We start from the raw sequence: 15,735 nt of genomic DNA, 5'->3' as shown, positions 1-15,735 counted from the left end.
TCACATTAAAAAAATTGTAGTTAACTTTCAGATACATCAATATTTTCAGTAATCTCTCAAAATGTACACTAAATTTTAGAGTCAGCAGATCAAGAAAGAAGGAAATCAAAATAAAAGGTCGACATGAACTATTTTATACATAAGTAATAGAAGAAAAATAATTATTGACTCATAAAGTACAACTTCTAATTTCTCTGTAATTAATAACATCTAATTTCTCAAAGCCTAGGACACTATTAATATAATATGCTTATCTAAATAAAGTTGTTTTCTTTTTCCCCAGTTAATATAAAATATACTATTTAAAGGAAAATCTGTAAGAAAAACTAATAATAAATGGAAATTGCTAGAAAGATATGTCTCTATTGTACCATTTAGCTGAGTTGATAATAAATTCAAGTATGTGCTAATTTGGAAAAACACTTACATGAAAATGTGTTTATTCCAAACAAAAGTGTCATATTTTTAAAATAACCTCATTTTCAAAAAAAGATGTATCATGAGCTCCTTTAAAAGGTGATGTTCACCAATATACTATACAGAACTCAGAATAATAGTGTGAAAAATGACGTGCACTTATGCCACTACTTGACCCCTAAAACATAGAATATTTCTAACTGAAAAGTTAATTTAGGAAAGACTTATAGGCATCTCATGTTCATGTACTAAGAACAATGAAAATTGAATAAATATTTGGAAAGTTTGCCAGAACTGTTAATTGTCTACAATATAAATTGCAGAATTCTTTAGACAGATATTTTTAAGATAGGATTAAGCTAGGAGGGCAAAGAAATAAATATGCTATTCCTAGGGAATTTGGGAATGAATATTAATAAGAGATAGTTCAAATACAACATGGGTACCTTTGTTTAATACCAAAGACACTAGACTAGAGCTCTAAAGTTTCATTTCTCTTAATAATTCCAAAAAATCAAAAGAATAGTTGCCATTTTTTAATATAGAGTAGAAATAAAGGGAATACAAATGACTTATAAAACTTTAAATCAGTGCTGGCCCAAAAGAAATATAATATCAGTCACATAATTTAAAAATTTCTAGTAGTCATATTAAAAAGGAACTCTTTTTAATAATATTCTGTTTAACCTGGTAAGTCCAATACATTATGCAAACATTAATGTTATTAATGATATTTTGGTTTTCTTCTTTACTAAGTCTTGAAAATCTAAATTTTATATGCACAGCACAATTTTTTATCGAGCGCTCAATAGCCACGTGCAGCTACTGGTTACCATACTGGATACTGCAGCTCTATATTATGATCAATGTTCCAAAATTACTGTATGAAAACTGTACCACAAATTCCTCCCATAGTTTACCTTAAAAGTTTGACACTTGAAATAGTCATGCTTATTCTGCAGAAAAGGGAAGGAGGAATGGGAACAACCCGGGTAAAAGACAAGTGCAGACAGAATAGATGTTAATGACAGCCAGGGGAAGAGAAACTTCCAGATATCCTGAAAGTAGCCAATGGGGCAAGTAACCAAACTGACACGGAAGGGCATGCAGAAGCAGTAAGTGAGCACTCTGGATGGAGGTCCTGCAATGCAAGGGAAGTAATGGCAGCTAGCATGAAATATGTACGGAAGGTGATCCAATCAAGGTGGTAAATAAAAAAGAATGTGGTGGTTATTTTTTAATTCACTGCAGGTTCAAGATGCTGGACATGGGTTATTAGAAATGGAATTCAGAGATGTCCAACTACGAAATGATCAAAAGAAAAATGACAGTTTGGAGCCGAAATGGGGGTGGAGGAGAAATAACCTTGTAACTCCACAGGCAGACGAAATCTTTCTCCTCTATGACTACCCACCACACCTGAAAGTTCCTCGAAATAAGCACGTTTTATTTCGGGGCTGAAAGATAAGTGCCAGGATTGGCACCGGTTCACGCCTTGGGAAAACGCAGGCCCCCAAAGCAGCACTGGTAAGAGCTAGCTCTCTTTCTCAGAGGTCTCGCCTGGCCCCGCACATCTCCGGGCCCGGACTCACCCGGGACGCACGCCCTGGGCCCGCTGTAGCTGTGGCCGGTCGCCGCCTGCAGAGAGCGTACGAGGGGAGACAGGCAAGGGTGTCACAAAACGCCCACGACCGACCCTAGGGTCGCAGCCAGAGAGCCGGTTCCAGTAGGCGAGACTTCCCTTCCCCACCACTGGCACAGGAAGCACTTTCTGGGCTTGTGTGACAGCACTCTACGCCAATCGCAGTGCTGGAACTTTACGTTGCTCCTCAAAACGTCAGGAAGGCGCTCCATTTCCTAGAGCGGAAAGATCTGGGGGCGGAGACAGAAGGAGCCAATAAGAGAAGCGGTGAGAGGGATGGGGCGGAGCCTCCGCCGTTGCCGCCCTGCAGCCTCCTTCCAGACTCCTGGGCGCCCCACCTGCCACGGCCTCGGCCTCTCCCCACTGCCCACCTCCGCCTGCTTGCTGCTGCGGAGGGCTGAGGGTGCATGTGAACTCGCGTTTACAGCTGCGGAGAGCTTACTCCCCACCCTGCGTGCGCGGCACCGAAGGGGAACGCCCTGGCCCCGGGGCCGCTACCCTTGCTTTTCCTTAGTTGTCGCGAACGCTGTCCGCCCGGGAGGCTCCCGGCGCGATGAGTGCCAACGAGGACCAGGAGGTGAGCCCTCGGCTGGACACCACTTTCTCTGCGCAAGTCCGTAGGTAGGGCATCCTAGGAGCCCGAGGCCCGCACGTGTGTCCTTCGCCTTGGAGCCCAGCCGGGATGCCCTGCCAGGAGAGGTCTAGCATGTGTGGCTGGGGAAGGGTCTGCCTTGATCTCACCCTCCCCGCATCATTCATTTTTGCAAACCTGAAGATCTACCTAAGTTTCGTTATTACCAACGATGAATGCCCTTGGTACCCGACCCTGGGTTGCTCCTCTGTCTTTATATCCCAAGTTGCTTAGCGCTTGGGTACTGAGTTATGCTGACTTGGAATCCAATCACCTTTAAGTTTTAAAATGTGTTGGCTAGTAGAGAGAGGGTTAATTGAGTTAGTTAAATTTGTGGTGGAGGGAACTAATGACACCATTGTCTCCCGTTTCTCTTAATATTTTCTAGTGCAATCATTTATCCATCTGTTAGTTGACAAGTGGCTACAAAATTTGTTTTGAGCACACAGGTACCACCAGAATTGTAGGGTTTATGCTTATTTTCTTGTGAAATTTTTGACGGTGAATCATATAACAGAGGGATGCTACAGGTCATCTGTAGGGGCATCTTCTAACTGTAATGTGTATAGATGAGGAAAGGTGTCTGTAGTGATAAAGGCTACACATTGAATATATGGTAGAATTAGGATTAGGACTCAAGTTTCCTTGGGTAGTAGATTAGTAATAGTTCCCTATCTATTTGGAATGAAGTGTATTACTTGAAAGCTAGCATTTTACAAGATATATGGATACCCTTCAAAATATTTTTACCAGGTGAGTTTCTAAGGTATTAATAATCCTGTGGGGGTATATGTTCCTAGGAAGATGTGGAGGAGGAGAGAGTTAGTCAATGGATACAGAATTACAATTAGATAGGAAGAATAAGTTATGTTCAGTTACACAGCAGAGTGGCCAAAGTTAACAATAGGGTATTTCAAAATAGCTAGAAGAAGGGATTTCGAGTGATTTCAACTATGGAGAAAGGTGAATTGAAGTGATGTATATGTTAATTACCCTAATCTGATCATTGCATAATACATACATGTGTCAAAGTACTACATTTACCCCATAAACATGTATAATTATCTTGCATCAGTTTAAAAGAAGTCTTCTTCCTGCACAACCCAGAACATAGGGTGATATTTCTCAGAGTTTGACTGATGCAAACTTTGGTTGTGATTGTTAAAATCAAATGCCTGTATTCTACTTCAGACCAATTGATTCAAAATTTGTCTTTCTGTGACTGTCTTATTTTGCTTAACATGATGTCCTCCAGTTCCATTTTTTTTCAGAGGTCACAATTTCATTCTTTATGGCTGAATAATACTCCATTGTGTGTGTGTGTGATGTATTTTCTTTATCCATTCATTGATGTGCATCTAAGCTGACTCTGTCTTAGCATTGTGAGTAGTGCTACAATAAACATGGGTATGCATATATTTCTTTTATATGTTGACTTTATTTCCTTCAAATATATATCCAGGAGTGGTATAACAAGGCCATATGATAATTCTATTTTTAGTTTTTTGAGGAACCTCCATATTGTTTCCAGTAGTGACTGTACTAATTTACAAGGAATCTGTTTTAACAAGAAAATTATTTCTTCTTCATAATGAATGTCCAGATCTTTGAAGATATTTTCCTGTCCAGTTTTTAAAACCATGAGATGGTTCCTTTTAGCTTTTCATACAGCCATTCTTTTCAGTTTCTTTACTATCCCAGAATACAGTGTTCATGGACAGATTCTAAGTTTATTTCTGTCCCTCTGTTTTCTGATTTACTGTCAGGTAACACCCTTGCTTTATTTATCCAAAGCAAGTTGTCTTTCATCCCCTAATTATATAGTTAAGTATCTAAGTACAAGTTCTATTTACTCCATTGCATTTCATCATCATTTGTTTGTTTGTTTGTTTGTTTGTTTTGGAGGTCTTTTGGATTCTTATTTTGCCACTAGCATGATTCCCTGTCTAATCCAATTATCCACAAAATTAATAAACCTACCTTTTATTTTTGTTCATATCCAATCATTAATTAAAATATGGGAGTGCTACAAAGGAGTAGCACTATATTTTGGGTGAAGTTATTTGCTCCATTCTAATCTTAGTTAATTCTTGAATCCAGTTTGAATTCCTGTGTTGTTTTCTGAATAGAAGCAAGAGAAACTTGTGAGCTTTGTTGAAATCTAGATAGACTGTGATTGTGGTGCTTTCTCTAAAGAACCAATTGAGTTACCCTAAGAAGGATTAGATAGGTCTTGTTTTGCATGTACTTACTAGGTCTTAAGCATTTCTCCTTACTCTTCTGGGTTGTCATATACTATCTCTTTAGTAGTCTATTCTAAAATTTTGTCCGTGTAGATCAAGGTCACCATCTTTAGTTTATAGAATTCATGTCACAAATCCTTCAGAAAACAAAAACATATACCCAAATGCAGTCTGTCTTGGTTCTCTTCTCAGGAATTCACCCTGTGATCTCTGATAGTGATTAAGATTTCTTATTTGTAAAACCATGGTGTTCTAAGAAATATTTTCAGGCAAGGATTACTAGTTACTTTTTCTCTTGAGTAGATCATGTCAGTGTTTTTCTTAAAAGTTCTTATTGCCTTAACTGTTTTCTCTCTCTTTTTTTAGCTTTATATAATTCTATGCAAAGAATTACAAATATAAATAATATGTGTAAAAAATGAGAAATTGTTCATGCTTTTTATTTCTCATCTTCAGGTGTAATACTTTCTCTATCCCAGCCTGCTTTTAAATAGAATGATAGAGGGCACATGCTGTGCAGTTGCTTTAAACTAAATCTTACATTCCTCTGTAGTAGGAAGGAGGAAATCTCTGATAAGGTCTTCTTCAGAGGAATGATTTGAGAATTAAGTGAGATGATACAATGTAAAATGCTTAACAGTGTCTGATACTTGGTTTCAAAGTATTTTCAATGTAACTGTGATTTGTAGGTGTGTACATGTTAATCATAAGCATCTAGTCCTTACAAGTTAACCAAGTTTTATGTAGTTGAGGGGACTTGAATGAGAAGCTAAATATCCTGCATTTAATCCATTTATACCACTAAACCAAACTCATTGATTCTTCTCTTTCAGATGGAACTAGAAGCATTACGTTCTATTTATGAAGGAGATGAAAGTTTCCGGGAATTAAGTCCAGTTTCATTTCAATATAGGGTAAGACATGGCATGAATAGGTATACTTAACTGCTTTGCTAGAAAAAACCCAAAGATTGCTAAAAATGCTGATTTTTTTAAATTTAGTATTTTAAATTCATTACGTCTTTGTGTTTTCTGAAGTAGTTAAATAAAAAATTCACCACAGTGACATTAATCATTCTTAACATTTAAAATTTAATTCAGAACCTATCTTAAAACCAAGGTAACTTGTTTTTTCCTGTGCCAGAATCAAAATGTAAGAAGTGGAGAAGTCTTAGAATTTATATGGTCTTGCCTTCTTAAAAATGACTTTTCTCCATTACAGCTTCTAAAGCTCCCATAACTGATATTGATAATTATTAGGATTAAAATCCAGGTCTATATTCCATGTCTGGTATTCTTTTTACTACCCTACGATACAGTCAAGAAAAGGTGATACTTTCTTAATTCTGTGTTCTACAATATATGTGAATATTTTTGACACATATGAGACATTTTTCCTCCAAATGGGAGTTGCTTGTAAACTTATCAACATAAAAGAGTATCAGTGTTTTATGTCGTAAATAAATATAAACAATTTATCCAGGTGATTATAAGTACTAGTTTAATGAGAAATGTTTTTGTAAAAGATTTATGGCTATTATGCACATTGCCACCATTTAAAATAAATTATTTAAGAAATGATCTGTATATATGATTTTATTGTAGACTTATCACAGGAAGTAATTTCTCCGTGGTTACTCCCTTTGGATGCTGTCCTACCTGCTCAATAGTTCTCATTTCTTTTTTAAGTTCACATTTTTATACCATTTCCATGTACATGGCAGCCAGGAGACTTTTTATTTTAATTAGACAGTTTTCTTTAATTAATGATGAAGACACTACAGTTCTATATACCACAAAGAATCATGGGGAAATTTTGAAAATAAACATAACACTATAAAGAAAACTTGGAAAAGTATAACACTTCTAAATAAAAAATATATAGCTGACTTCAACCAAGGGATTTTTTTAATAGCCAAGATTAAAGATGGAGCTATATCCTGGGCACTTCTGTTGAGTCTAGCTGCCTCCCCAAACTTCATCAAGTACTGTCATCCTCCTCTTAGTGAATGGGAGTTTGAAATTTTCCCTATACTTTCCTAATTGTCTCCATCAGCATCACTTATTTATTGAGCACTGAGCATCATATGCAGAATGCTTTGAAATCTCAATCTACTGTCTCCAATCTCATGCTTCATTACTCTTAAATCCATCCTATGTACTATAGGATGTACGATAGTACATGTGTACTATAGGGTGGATTTAAGAGGAACAAAACAGGAAATTGGAGATAGAGTATTGAAAGTCAAAGGAGATGAGTTGTTAGAGTTCTGCCAGTGCCCTAAGCAGGCCCCTCAGTTCTTATACAGAATAATTTAGTAGGCTTCCCTGCTTTCAGTTCTTCTTTCAGTGACTCTCCAGTAGATTACTGACTAGCTCTCTGAAACACTTAAGGAGTCATCTCATTCCCTTGTTTAAAAAGATTTCTCCATGGAATCCTTTGCCTATATAAAGAATGAGAGCTAAATTCCTTAGCTCAACACTCAAAAGTCTGATTTGAAATGCCTTTCTAAACCTTCCTGCCATTAACATGTATTAAACATAATGAATGGTTAAAGATTTCCCTGAATTTTTTAAATATTATGTTGTTTGATATATTCTTTGTTCTTTCTCTTACCTCTCATCCATTATTCATCTGGCTTCTCCTTTAAGACCTAACTCAAGCCTCCTCTATGATATATTTGACCTATGTTTCCTATTTCTGCTCTGACTTTGAAACAATTAATTAACCATTCTCTTTTTTTCTTCCTACCTTGTTCTATCTCTTTTAAACTATTATTCAGCAATGTAGTGAGTTATCTAAATGACTTATCTCCTTTAAAGACTAGCATAATGTGAGACATGTGGCAATTTATTCCTAAGAATATCTTTTGTAAGGACTTAGGGAATGGAGAAAAAATAACTTTTATCACATTTTTATTATCTCTGTATTCAAAACAAGCATAAACCGATGGCATTATTGTGCCCATAATCAACTTATACAGGTATATAAATAGATGCCTACATTTATTTGGTGTGATTTCTGAGCCTCACCTTAAATTGGTATGGAATATGATTGAGACTAAGGGGATGAGGATGAAAAACTACTGGACAGAAAGTATAGGTGAATCAAGTAATAATTTGGGGTGAAAAATTTTAATCTTACTGCTATTTAAAAATAAATATTTTTAAAAACAAATAGAACATTTTTTTAAAAAAAGCTGTGGAGGAGATGTTGATTCACAAACTGTCCCATGGTGTTATTAGAAAACTACCATTTTGCAATAATTGATTCAGGTAAGGGTTATTAATGGATGCTAAAACCTTGGGGTAAAAGGTTGTTGAGAAACAAGATATTCACACAGTTTTATAGTATTACCCCCACAAGATTGCTTGATTACAAAATGAAAAGGTACCTTATCATTGAAGAGATCTGGAGAATACCTTAACCAAGTGATCAAATTTAGGATCAGCAACGATGATTCCAGATTTTATGTGCCTCCCTAGAAGATGCCAAGAGAGTATACCACATCACCTATATAGTATCCTTACCAAAAATGTTGAATTTAAATCTTTATAAAGGCAACAATCAGTCCATATCTGGGACTTTATACAAAAAAACTAGCCTAGATTCTTATTATCATAAAAGACATTTGAAAAACAGGGAAGAGTACTGGGGACTCTTCTAAATTAAAGTAGAATAGAGACATGACATCAAATGCAATCCATAATCCTGCAATGAATTATACATTTGTGGGTTAGGGGTGATGTCTGTTAAAGGATACCTTAGATACGATTGGGGATATTTTAACATGAATTATAAATTAGGTAATATTTTTGTATCAATGTTACATTTCTTGGGTGTGATAATGGTCCTGTGGTTATAAAAGAGAATGTTCTTAGGATACTTTACCCATGTATATTTGAAGACATTTTATTACTTTCAAACTGTTCCAACAAAACCAAAAGAAAAATATTACACATATTGGGAGAGTAGAAGTTAATTCTGTGATAACAAAGGAGAAATAAAATAAATGGGGCAAAAATTACTTGGTAAATAAATTTCAGTGAGCATTCATTGTACTATTTCAGTTTTAAGATTAAAATTTAAAGAGAAAAAATGGCGAGCAAAAGAAACAAAAGACATGCTTAAATTATTCAGGAATTGCTCTCAGGGCTAAGGCATTACTTTTCCTTATTCTTTATCTTTTTCTTTTTTCTCTCAATTTTATACCTCATTTTCTCGTTTCTTGGAATTGTGTTAATGTATATTGATTTACTTGTTCTTTATGCCTGTTGTGATGTTGTAGTCAGAGAATTTAAGACAAAGATGAATTTCAAGTTTATGGATTATTATTTTTGTCCTTTATTTTTTTTTTGATACCAGGAATTGAACTCAGGAGTGCTTAATCACTGAGCCACATCCCCAGCCCTTTTTTTTTTTTTTTTGAATTTTTTTTATTTTGGGACAGGATCCCACAAAGTTGCTTTGTGCCTCACTAACTTGCTTTGCTGGGTCTGACTTTGAACTCGCAATCCTTCTGTCTCAGCTTCCCAAGCCCCTGGGATTACAGGCATGTGCCACTGTGGCTCCCCATTTTCTTCTTATTCCCCCAGATGATGTCTTATCTTCACCCTCACAAACTTGGTGAAAACAAAAAATATTTATAAGATGTGGCCTTGGTACTAGAAAAGCTAATACACTGATTGAGAGATAGGCCATGGGTATAAACTAAACCTATTCAGGTTGACTGGTACTAAATTAGACTCCCTTTATATTCTACTTGGCCTGCTCAGTCTTAGCCTGTACCCCTGAAATTTTCAAAATATTACGTTTCTTATCTAAGCATGAGTATTGGAAAGAATTAATTATTTTGAAGATTATGATTTAGCACTCTGTCTTTTTATCACTTTTCACAAGCCTAAGATTTCCCTTTTCTTCAGATAGGTGAAAATGGTGATCCCAAAGCCTTCTTAATAGAGATTTCCTGGACAGAAACATATCCCCAAACACCTCCAATTATATCTATGAACGCTTTTTTTAACAACACCATGTGAGTAGTTTTGTTTTAATTGTTTTTTTTTCATTGTACTCTCTATTTTACTTTCCTTTTAACATGTTTGTTCTGCATTGTAGATCTTCAGCTGTAAAGCAGAGTATATTAGCCAAGTTACAGGAGGCCGTGGAAGTGAATCTTGGAACTGCTATGACCTATACATTGTTTGAATATGCCAAAGACAATAAAGAGCAGTTCATGGAGAATCACCATCCCGTTAATTCTACCGTGAGTATATGATGATTTTTTTGCAAGTTTCTTTTTGTTGTTTTGGTTTTGGTCCGCTAGTGATTAATTTTTGTTCATTAATTTTTTTTGAAATTGGAAGGAGAGTTCATCAAAAGTAGAATACTTATTCTCATAAAACTAGAACCTAGTTTTTTGTTGTTGTTGTTTGTTTGTTTTCGATTTTGATTTTTGGAGGGCTGGGGATTGAACCCTGGGCCTTAGTGCATGCCAGACAAGTTTTCTATTGCTAAGCCACATCCCCAGTCCAAGAACCTAGTAGTTTTAAAATTTACTTAATCTCTTTACAGAACTTAGATTATCTAAAGGATTTCTTTTGTAGTACTAAAATATGTATGAAATTGCTTTCTCCATGAGGCTTATTTTTATAAATAGCCTTGTCATAGTTCAGTTTGAAGGTGTTATAGCTTTAGGAGACCTTGGTGAATAGAAAAAATAATTATTTTACTTCTAGAAATTTTTAAGAAATAGTTATCTTTATGACCTGAAACATCAAATATAAATCCTTTCTGCATCCAGCCTTGCACTAAAAGACTTTCAGTTGTCACCATTAATTGACTTTTGTCCTGGGAACCATACTATAAGCTTTTTGGCAGCAAAGTTGGTGTTTTCTACTTGAATGGTTATGGCTTCCACATTCTCAACAGAACACATAGAAGAAAACTGAGAGACAAATGGAGGAGAGGGTGGTAACTAAGCCCAATGACTGAGGGCCAGCCTGCCTGAGTTCAGATCCTCACTGTACCACTTATTAACTCTATGACTTCGGGCAAGTGTTTTAATATATCTATACTTAGTTTCTCATCAGCAAAATGAGGGTTGTAATAGTGTCTGTCTTATAAGATTATAGGAAGAATCAAATGAGTGATATATGTAAAACATTTACAGCAGTGGTTAACACCTAGTAAGCATTGTAAATTTTAGCTATCATAAATACTGACTATACAAACCCAAATGTTTTAAAGATTTTCTTCAGGGAATCAGGATGTTCTAGGTAGGTACAAGTTTAAGTTTCCAAATAGTAAAAGTTAACCAAATTGTAAAACTATTGATTTATCTCCCAATCTTGAACCTGGGATCTTTAACATAATGCAGATAATCAAATCTTCCTTCTTAGGGTTTGGTTTTAACTCTTGCACTTTGTTATGTTCTTTGATGTGAACTATGGAGTGAAATTAATTATGTGTTAAGGGTACCCAATTTAACAAATGAGTAATAATAATAGGATGCTTGCATTTCATAAGTCTAGAAATTTTCAACCCTTTTTAGGTATAGCTATATTTTGTGTAACTGAGTAATTTTTAAGGTAGAAGTCTAAGAACTGTTTCTTCTTTTTTATTTTTTTCTTAGACATCCATAAGCAATATCATCTCTGTTGAAACTCCTAATACAGCTCCATCAAATAAGAAAAAAGACAAAAAAGAACAACTTTCTAAAGCCCAGAAACGTAAACTGGCTGACAAAACAGGTTTGTGTTATTTTTTTGTCTTTTTATAACACAGATAAATGGATTGCTTTTTAGTGTGATATGGATGCTTAATATACTTAGGTTTAGAAGATTAATTCTCTATTCTTTATTCTTGGAACATTTAGATCAGAGACCTCTTGGTCACAGTACAGGAATATTGTAGGTATTTAATACTACTTTATCACAAGAGATAATCATTTGAAAATAAGGTAATTGAGTTGTGGGGGTCTCAGCCACATCCCACGTGGATGAGAAAAGGGTTAACTGCCGGAGGATGATGTTGGCTATAAATCAATCAGTTACCCATAAAATTATCTAATCAATAATTAGATAATTAATAATTAGATAATTAAAAAGAGCCAATACTCTTTTTAAATGAGAGGGGATGTGATGGGTCTGGCCATACCACCTCTGGCCTCTACCAACATGGAGTAGCCTAACTCTCCTTTAATTTATAGTCACACTGGTAAAAGGGACTAGAACAGGAGGAGCTTCTTCTATGATGAACAGGATGAGTTGGAATTAGGGGAGCCATTTTCTCAGGGAAACTAGACAGGGAACCACTCCCACAAGCGCCTCATACTTCCTGGCAATCTGAGACATACCTCCGTGGCTGCTAGTTGCTGGAAGCCAGGCCTCTGTGTCCCATGGCCTGAACTCATCTGATTCTGCTAGATAAGGTTGGCTCCCCACACTGAATGGCAAAGTATAAATGAGTCTGGAGATGAGCAACATTGGAATAGTGTCCTACTTATATACTCTAGCATGTTTTTTGGAGTTTTCTAATTTTCCTTTGTGGCAGGTGTACATAATATTAAAAATTGTGTGGAATAGACCTCTCTCTTGAAATGAAGTCTGATAATGGTATTATCTTAGCATTATTTAATAATTGTGTGTATAGTTAGCTTATTTGTAAACCACAATAAGATTTAAGAATAGGGTTGGGGCTATAGCTCAGTGGCAAAGCGCTTGTCTGGCATGTGTGAGGCACTGGGTTCAATCCTCAGCACCACATAAAAATAAACATAAAATGAAGGCCTATTGTCCATCTACAACTACAAAAAAAAAATTTAAAAAAAAAGATTTAAGAATAGAATTCTCATGTGTCCTAAACCAGTCCTTTAGGAAAGGATTACAAACTTCAACAATATTCTTGTTATCTTTATTTAACCTAGAAATTTGCAAATTGATATCAGTCTGTGAATTTTTCCTAGTTAGGGAAAATATGGACATTATCATGTATATACATTTATACTTAAACACCTGTGTGCTACTGGTGTGAGGTTACAAAATTCCTGTTACTAAAAACCAGTGCTCTTATTTTGGTGAGGGGGTTTAAAATTCTCTTTCTCTTGTGGTAGGATTGGTGGTTTATGTTTTATTTAATGTCTTCCAATGGCAGAATAAAAAGAAAGGAACCCTGTGTTGGTCCCCCATACGACATTTAGAAATTATAATCATTTGTGAAATAAAAATCTAAAAATCTGTTACACCTCATGTCAAAGCAGCATTAAGATATAAACAGTGGAAATAAGGAATTGTTAACTGTTATGGTCTGTTTTCTAGAAATTTGGTCACTATCTTTTTGCAGTGTTTTAGCAACTGTGTCAGTTACATGTTGCTTTCATACGGAATGACCTCTGATCATTTTTTTCATTAATATCTCCCAACCTTCATCTCTTTGATGATACTCATCTAAATTAGTTGTTTTCTTCTTATAATGGCATTGTAGGAGTTAGTGACTTGAAGCTTTAATTCCTAATAAAATTTTAATAGGACCCAGCACTGTGGGTAAGGTTTAGTTAACCAAAATTAGTGATCTTCCACTGTGTACCTCATAAACAACAACCAGTAGGATGAGATTCTTATTGGCATGAAAGAGGAAGGAACCATTGGCATCTAAAATTGAGCTCCAGTAGTATTGCTTATTTCCTATAAGAATTCTGGGCTAGGGGGTGTGGTTATAGCTCAGTGCTAGAGCACTTGCCTAACATTTGTGAAGCGCTAGGTTCGATCCTCAGCACCACATAAAAATATCGTGTCCATCTTCAACTAAAAAAAGATATTGAAAACCAAAAGAATCCTGGGATTAGTTTCTTTTTCCCTTACTTTAAAATTAATACAGGTTGGGGGCTGGGGAGATAGCTCAGTTGGTAGAGTGCTTGCCTTGTAAGCACAAGGCCCTGGGTTCGATCCCCAGCACCGCAAAAAAAAAAAAAAAAAAAAAAAAAAATTAATACAGGTTGAATATCCCTCATCCAAAATTCTTGGGACCAGAAACATTCTAATTTTAGAATATTTGCATAGTTACCAGTTGCAACTCTATTCTAGAAATCCACAATCTGAAATCTCCAAAATCTAAAACTATTCAGTTTCTAATGTTGAAACATTTTGAATTTCAGATTTTTGGTTACGTATTCTCAATCAGTATTGTTTTTTAGTATAGATTTGATGACTTCATAAGACATACATAGAGCATGCTTGAAGCATAAAAGAAATCAAACCATTCGAATGAAAGAATTTTTAAATAGTATAGATTTTTTAAAATGTGACTATTATATTAAAAGAATGAATTCTTCTGTAAGTTCTCATGAACTGGTTTTCAAGCATTCTCAATAAAGTAAAACCCTTTCTGAAGAATTATTTAAATAATACTTTATCAGAGCATAACCAATTTTATATAAGTTAAGTAGGCCTCTTCTTTGTCTTGAAGCCACACATTTTCTTATGAGGCTTCCTATATTGTCCTAACTTCCTGGTGTGAAACACTCACTCATGACACAGTGAACTAGCACAACTTCTTACTTAATAAGCAGACTTTATATTATATAAAGAAGAATGTGCAACCCATGAAACTAATAAACTGATCCCAACCCACCTGTGTATTTTTTCCTTGATAATAGGTTTTGTCTTGAATAGAAATAAATGGAAAAAAGGGATATACATCAAATACTTTGCAAGTATTCACAGGAAAATGGTGCTTTCAACTCACAAAGATGATAAACTTTTTTTTTTACTTAGTAATGTGTGATTTAAACTTTTAATCTATTTGCTATATATAAAGTACAAAATCATATTTGTTAGAAAGTTTGAAACTAGGTGACCTGTCTTAGAAATAAAATTACTCTATTTTATCCTCCAGATCACAAAGGGGAACTGCCTCGAGGCTGGAACTGGGTTGATGTTGTGAAGGTATATAATGTTTATATTCTCATCTTCAAAATTGTTTTAATTATTGCCATCAATTAATGAAATTTATATTTTCCATCCTCCCACCCCTGCAACCTTTGGAATTTCCTGGGCTGTCTGTTTACCTTACATTCAGCATGTGAGTATTTTTGAAATATCATTCACATTCTTGGCTTCTAATATCCAGAGTTTTAGATTTTCTTTTCTTTTTTGTGGGACAGCATGGGGGGGGGTGGTACTGAGGATTGAACTCAGGTGCACTTAACCACTGAGCTACATCCCCAACCCTATTTTGTATTCTATTTAGAAACAGGGTCTCAGTGAGTTGCTTAGCCCCTCACTGTTGCCAAGGCTGACTTTGAACTCACGATCGTCCTGCCTTAGCCTCCCGAGCCGCTGGGATTACTGGCATGCACCACTGCACCAGGCTAGATTTTCTTTTCTTAAGTAGTACAGAATCTATAGAAATAAGTTATCCCTACAAAAAGCATGACTGTTCACATATGTTTATCTCAAGAATAGACATGCTTAAAAATGACTCTAAATTATGGATAATATGAAAACTGAAGAAAACCTGTCATGGAAAGGAATGCTTCCGTTTTTTAGTAGAAATCACTTTAGTTTGTTTATTTATTTTTAAGGACAGACTGTACATGTAGTTGCCCATCATTAGCAAAAAGGATTTTTTGGATTTGTTGTTTAAAATTGTTTACCTTCTTCTTTTAAGTTTTATGCTAACCTCTCTCACATTTGTCTTGCACACAATTTAGCTTCAATATGTTAAATGATATTTAACACAATAAGTTAGTTCTCTTTGTAGGATTTCATGAAATAAGTTTTGCATAGCAGTTAGTGCCACAACTG

General features: G+C 35.3%; 2 protein-coding genes across 7 annotated transcripts in view; one reads left to right on the top strand and one right to left on the bottom strand.

Annotated features, from left to right (window-relative positions):
- Trappc11 (trafficking protein particle complex subunit 11) overlaps nucleotides 1-2,163 on the bottom strand; it is a 44,627-nt gene extending 42,464 nt beyond the window's left edge. Inside the window, exon 1 of the mRNA XM_047551253.1 lies at nucleotides 2,010-2,163. The gene's annotated coding sequence lies outside the window, so the exon portion shown is untranslated. The remainder of the gene's footprint in view (nucleotides 1-2,009) is intronic.
- A 175-nt stretch (nucleotides 2,164-2,338) lies between these two features.
- Nucleotides 2,339-15,735, top strand: part of Rwdd4 (RWD domain containing 4) — a 40,393-nt gene continuing 26,996 nt past the window's right edge. For 3 of the 6 annotated variants that reach the window (XM_047551387.1, XM_047551384.1, XM_047551388.1), the window contains exons 1-7: nucleotides 2,355-2,636; nucleotides 5,767-5,847; nucleotides 9,856-9,965; nucleotides 10,049-10,196; nucleotides 11,565-11,682; nucleotides 14,825-14,874; nucleotides 15,008-15,010. In XM_047551387.1, the coding sequence (XP_047407343.1) occupies nucleotides 2,613-2,636; nucleotides 5,767-5,847; nucleotides 9,856-9,965; nucleotides 10,049-10,196; nucleotides 11,565-11,682; nucleotides 14,825-14,874; nucleotides 15,008-15,010 (534 nt within the window). In that variant the 5' untranslated portion in view covers nucleotides 2,355-2,612. Of the gene's footprint in view, nucleotides 2,681-5,766; nucleotides 5,848-9,855; nucleotides 9,966-10,048; nucleotides 10,197-11,564; nucleotides 11,683-14,824; nucleotides 14,875-15,007; nucleotides 15,011-15,735 lie in introns of all 6 variants that reach the window. The other 3 variants (XM_047551386.1, XM_047551389.1, XM_047551385.1) reach the window with 3 other exon arrangements.

The sequence above is a fragment of the Sciurus carolinensis genome, chromosome 4 (genome assembly GCF_902686445.1).
Source record: "Sciurus carolinensis chromosome 4, mSciCar1.2, whole genome shotgun sequence".
NCBI classification, from domain to species: domain Eukaryota; kingdom Metazoa; phylum Chordata; class Mammalia; order Rodentia; family Sciuridae; genus Sciurus; species Sciurus carolinensis.
This window is presented reverse-complemented; position numbering and strand designations above follow the sequence as displayed.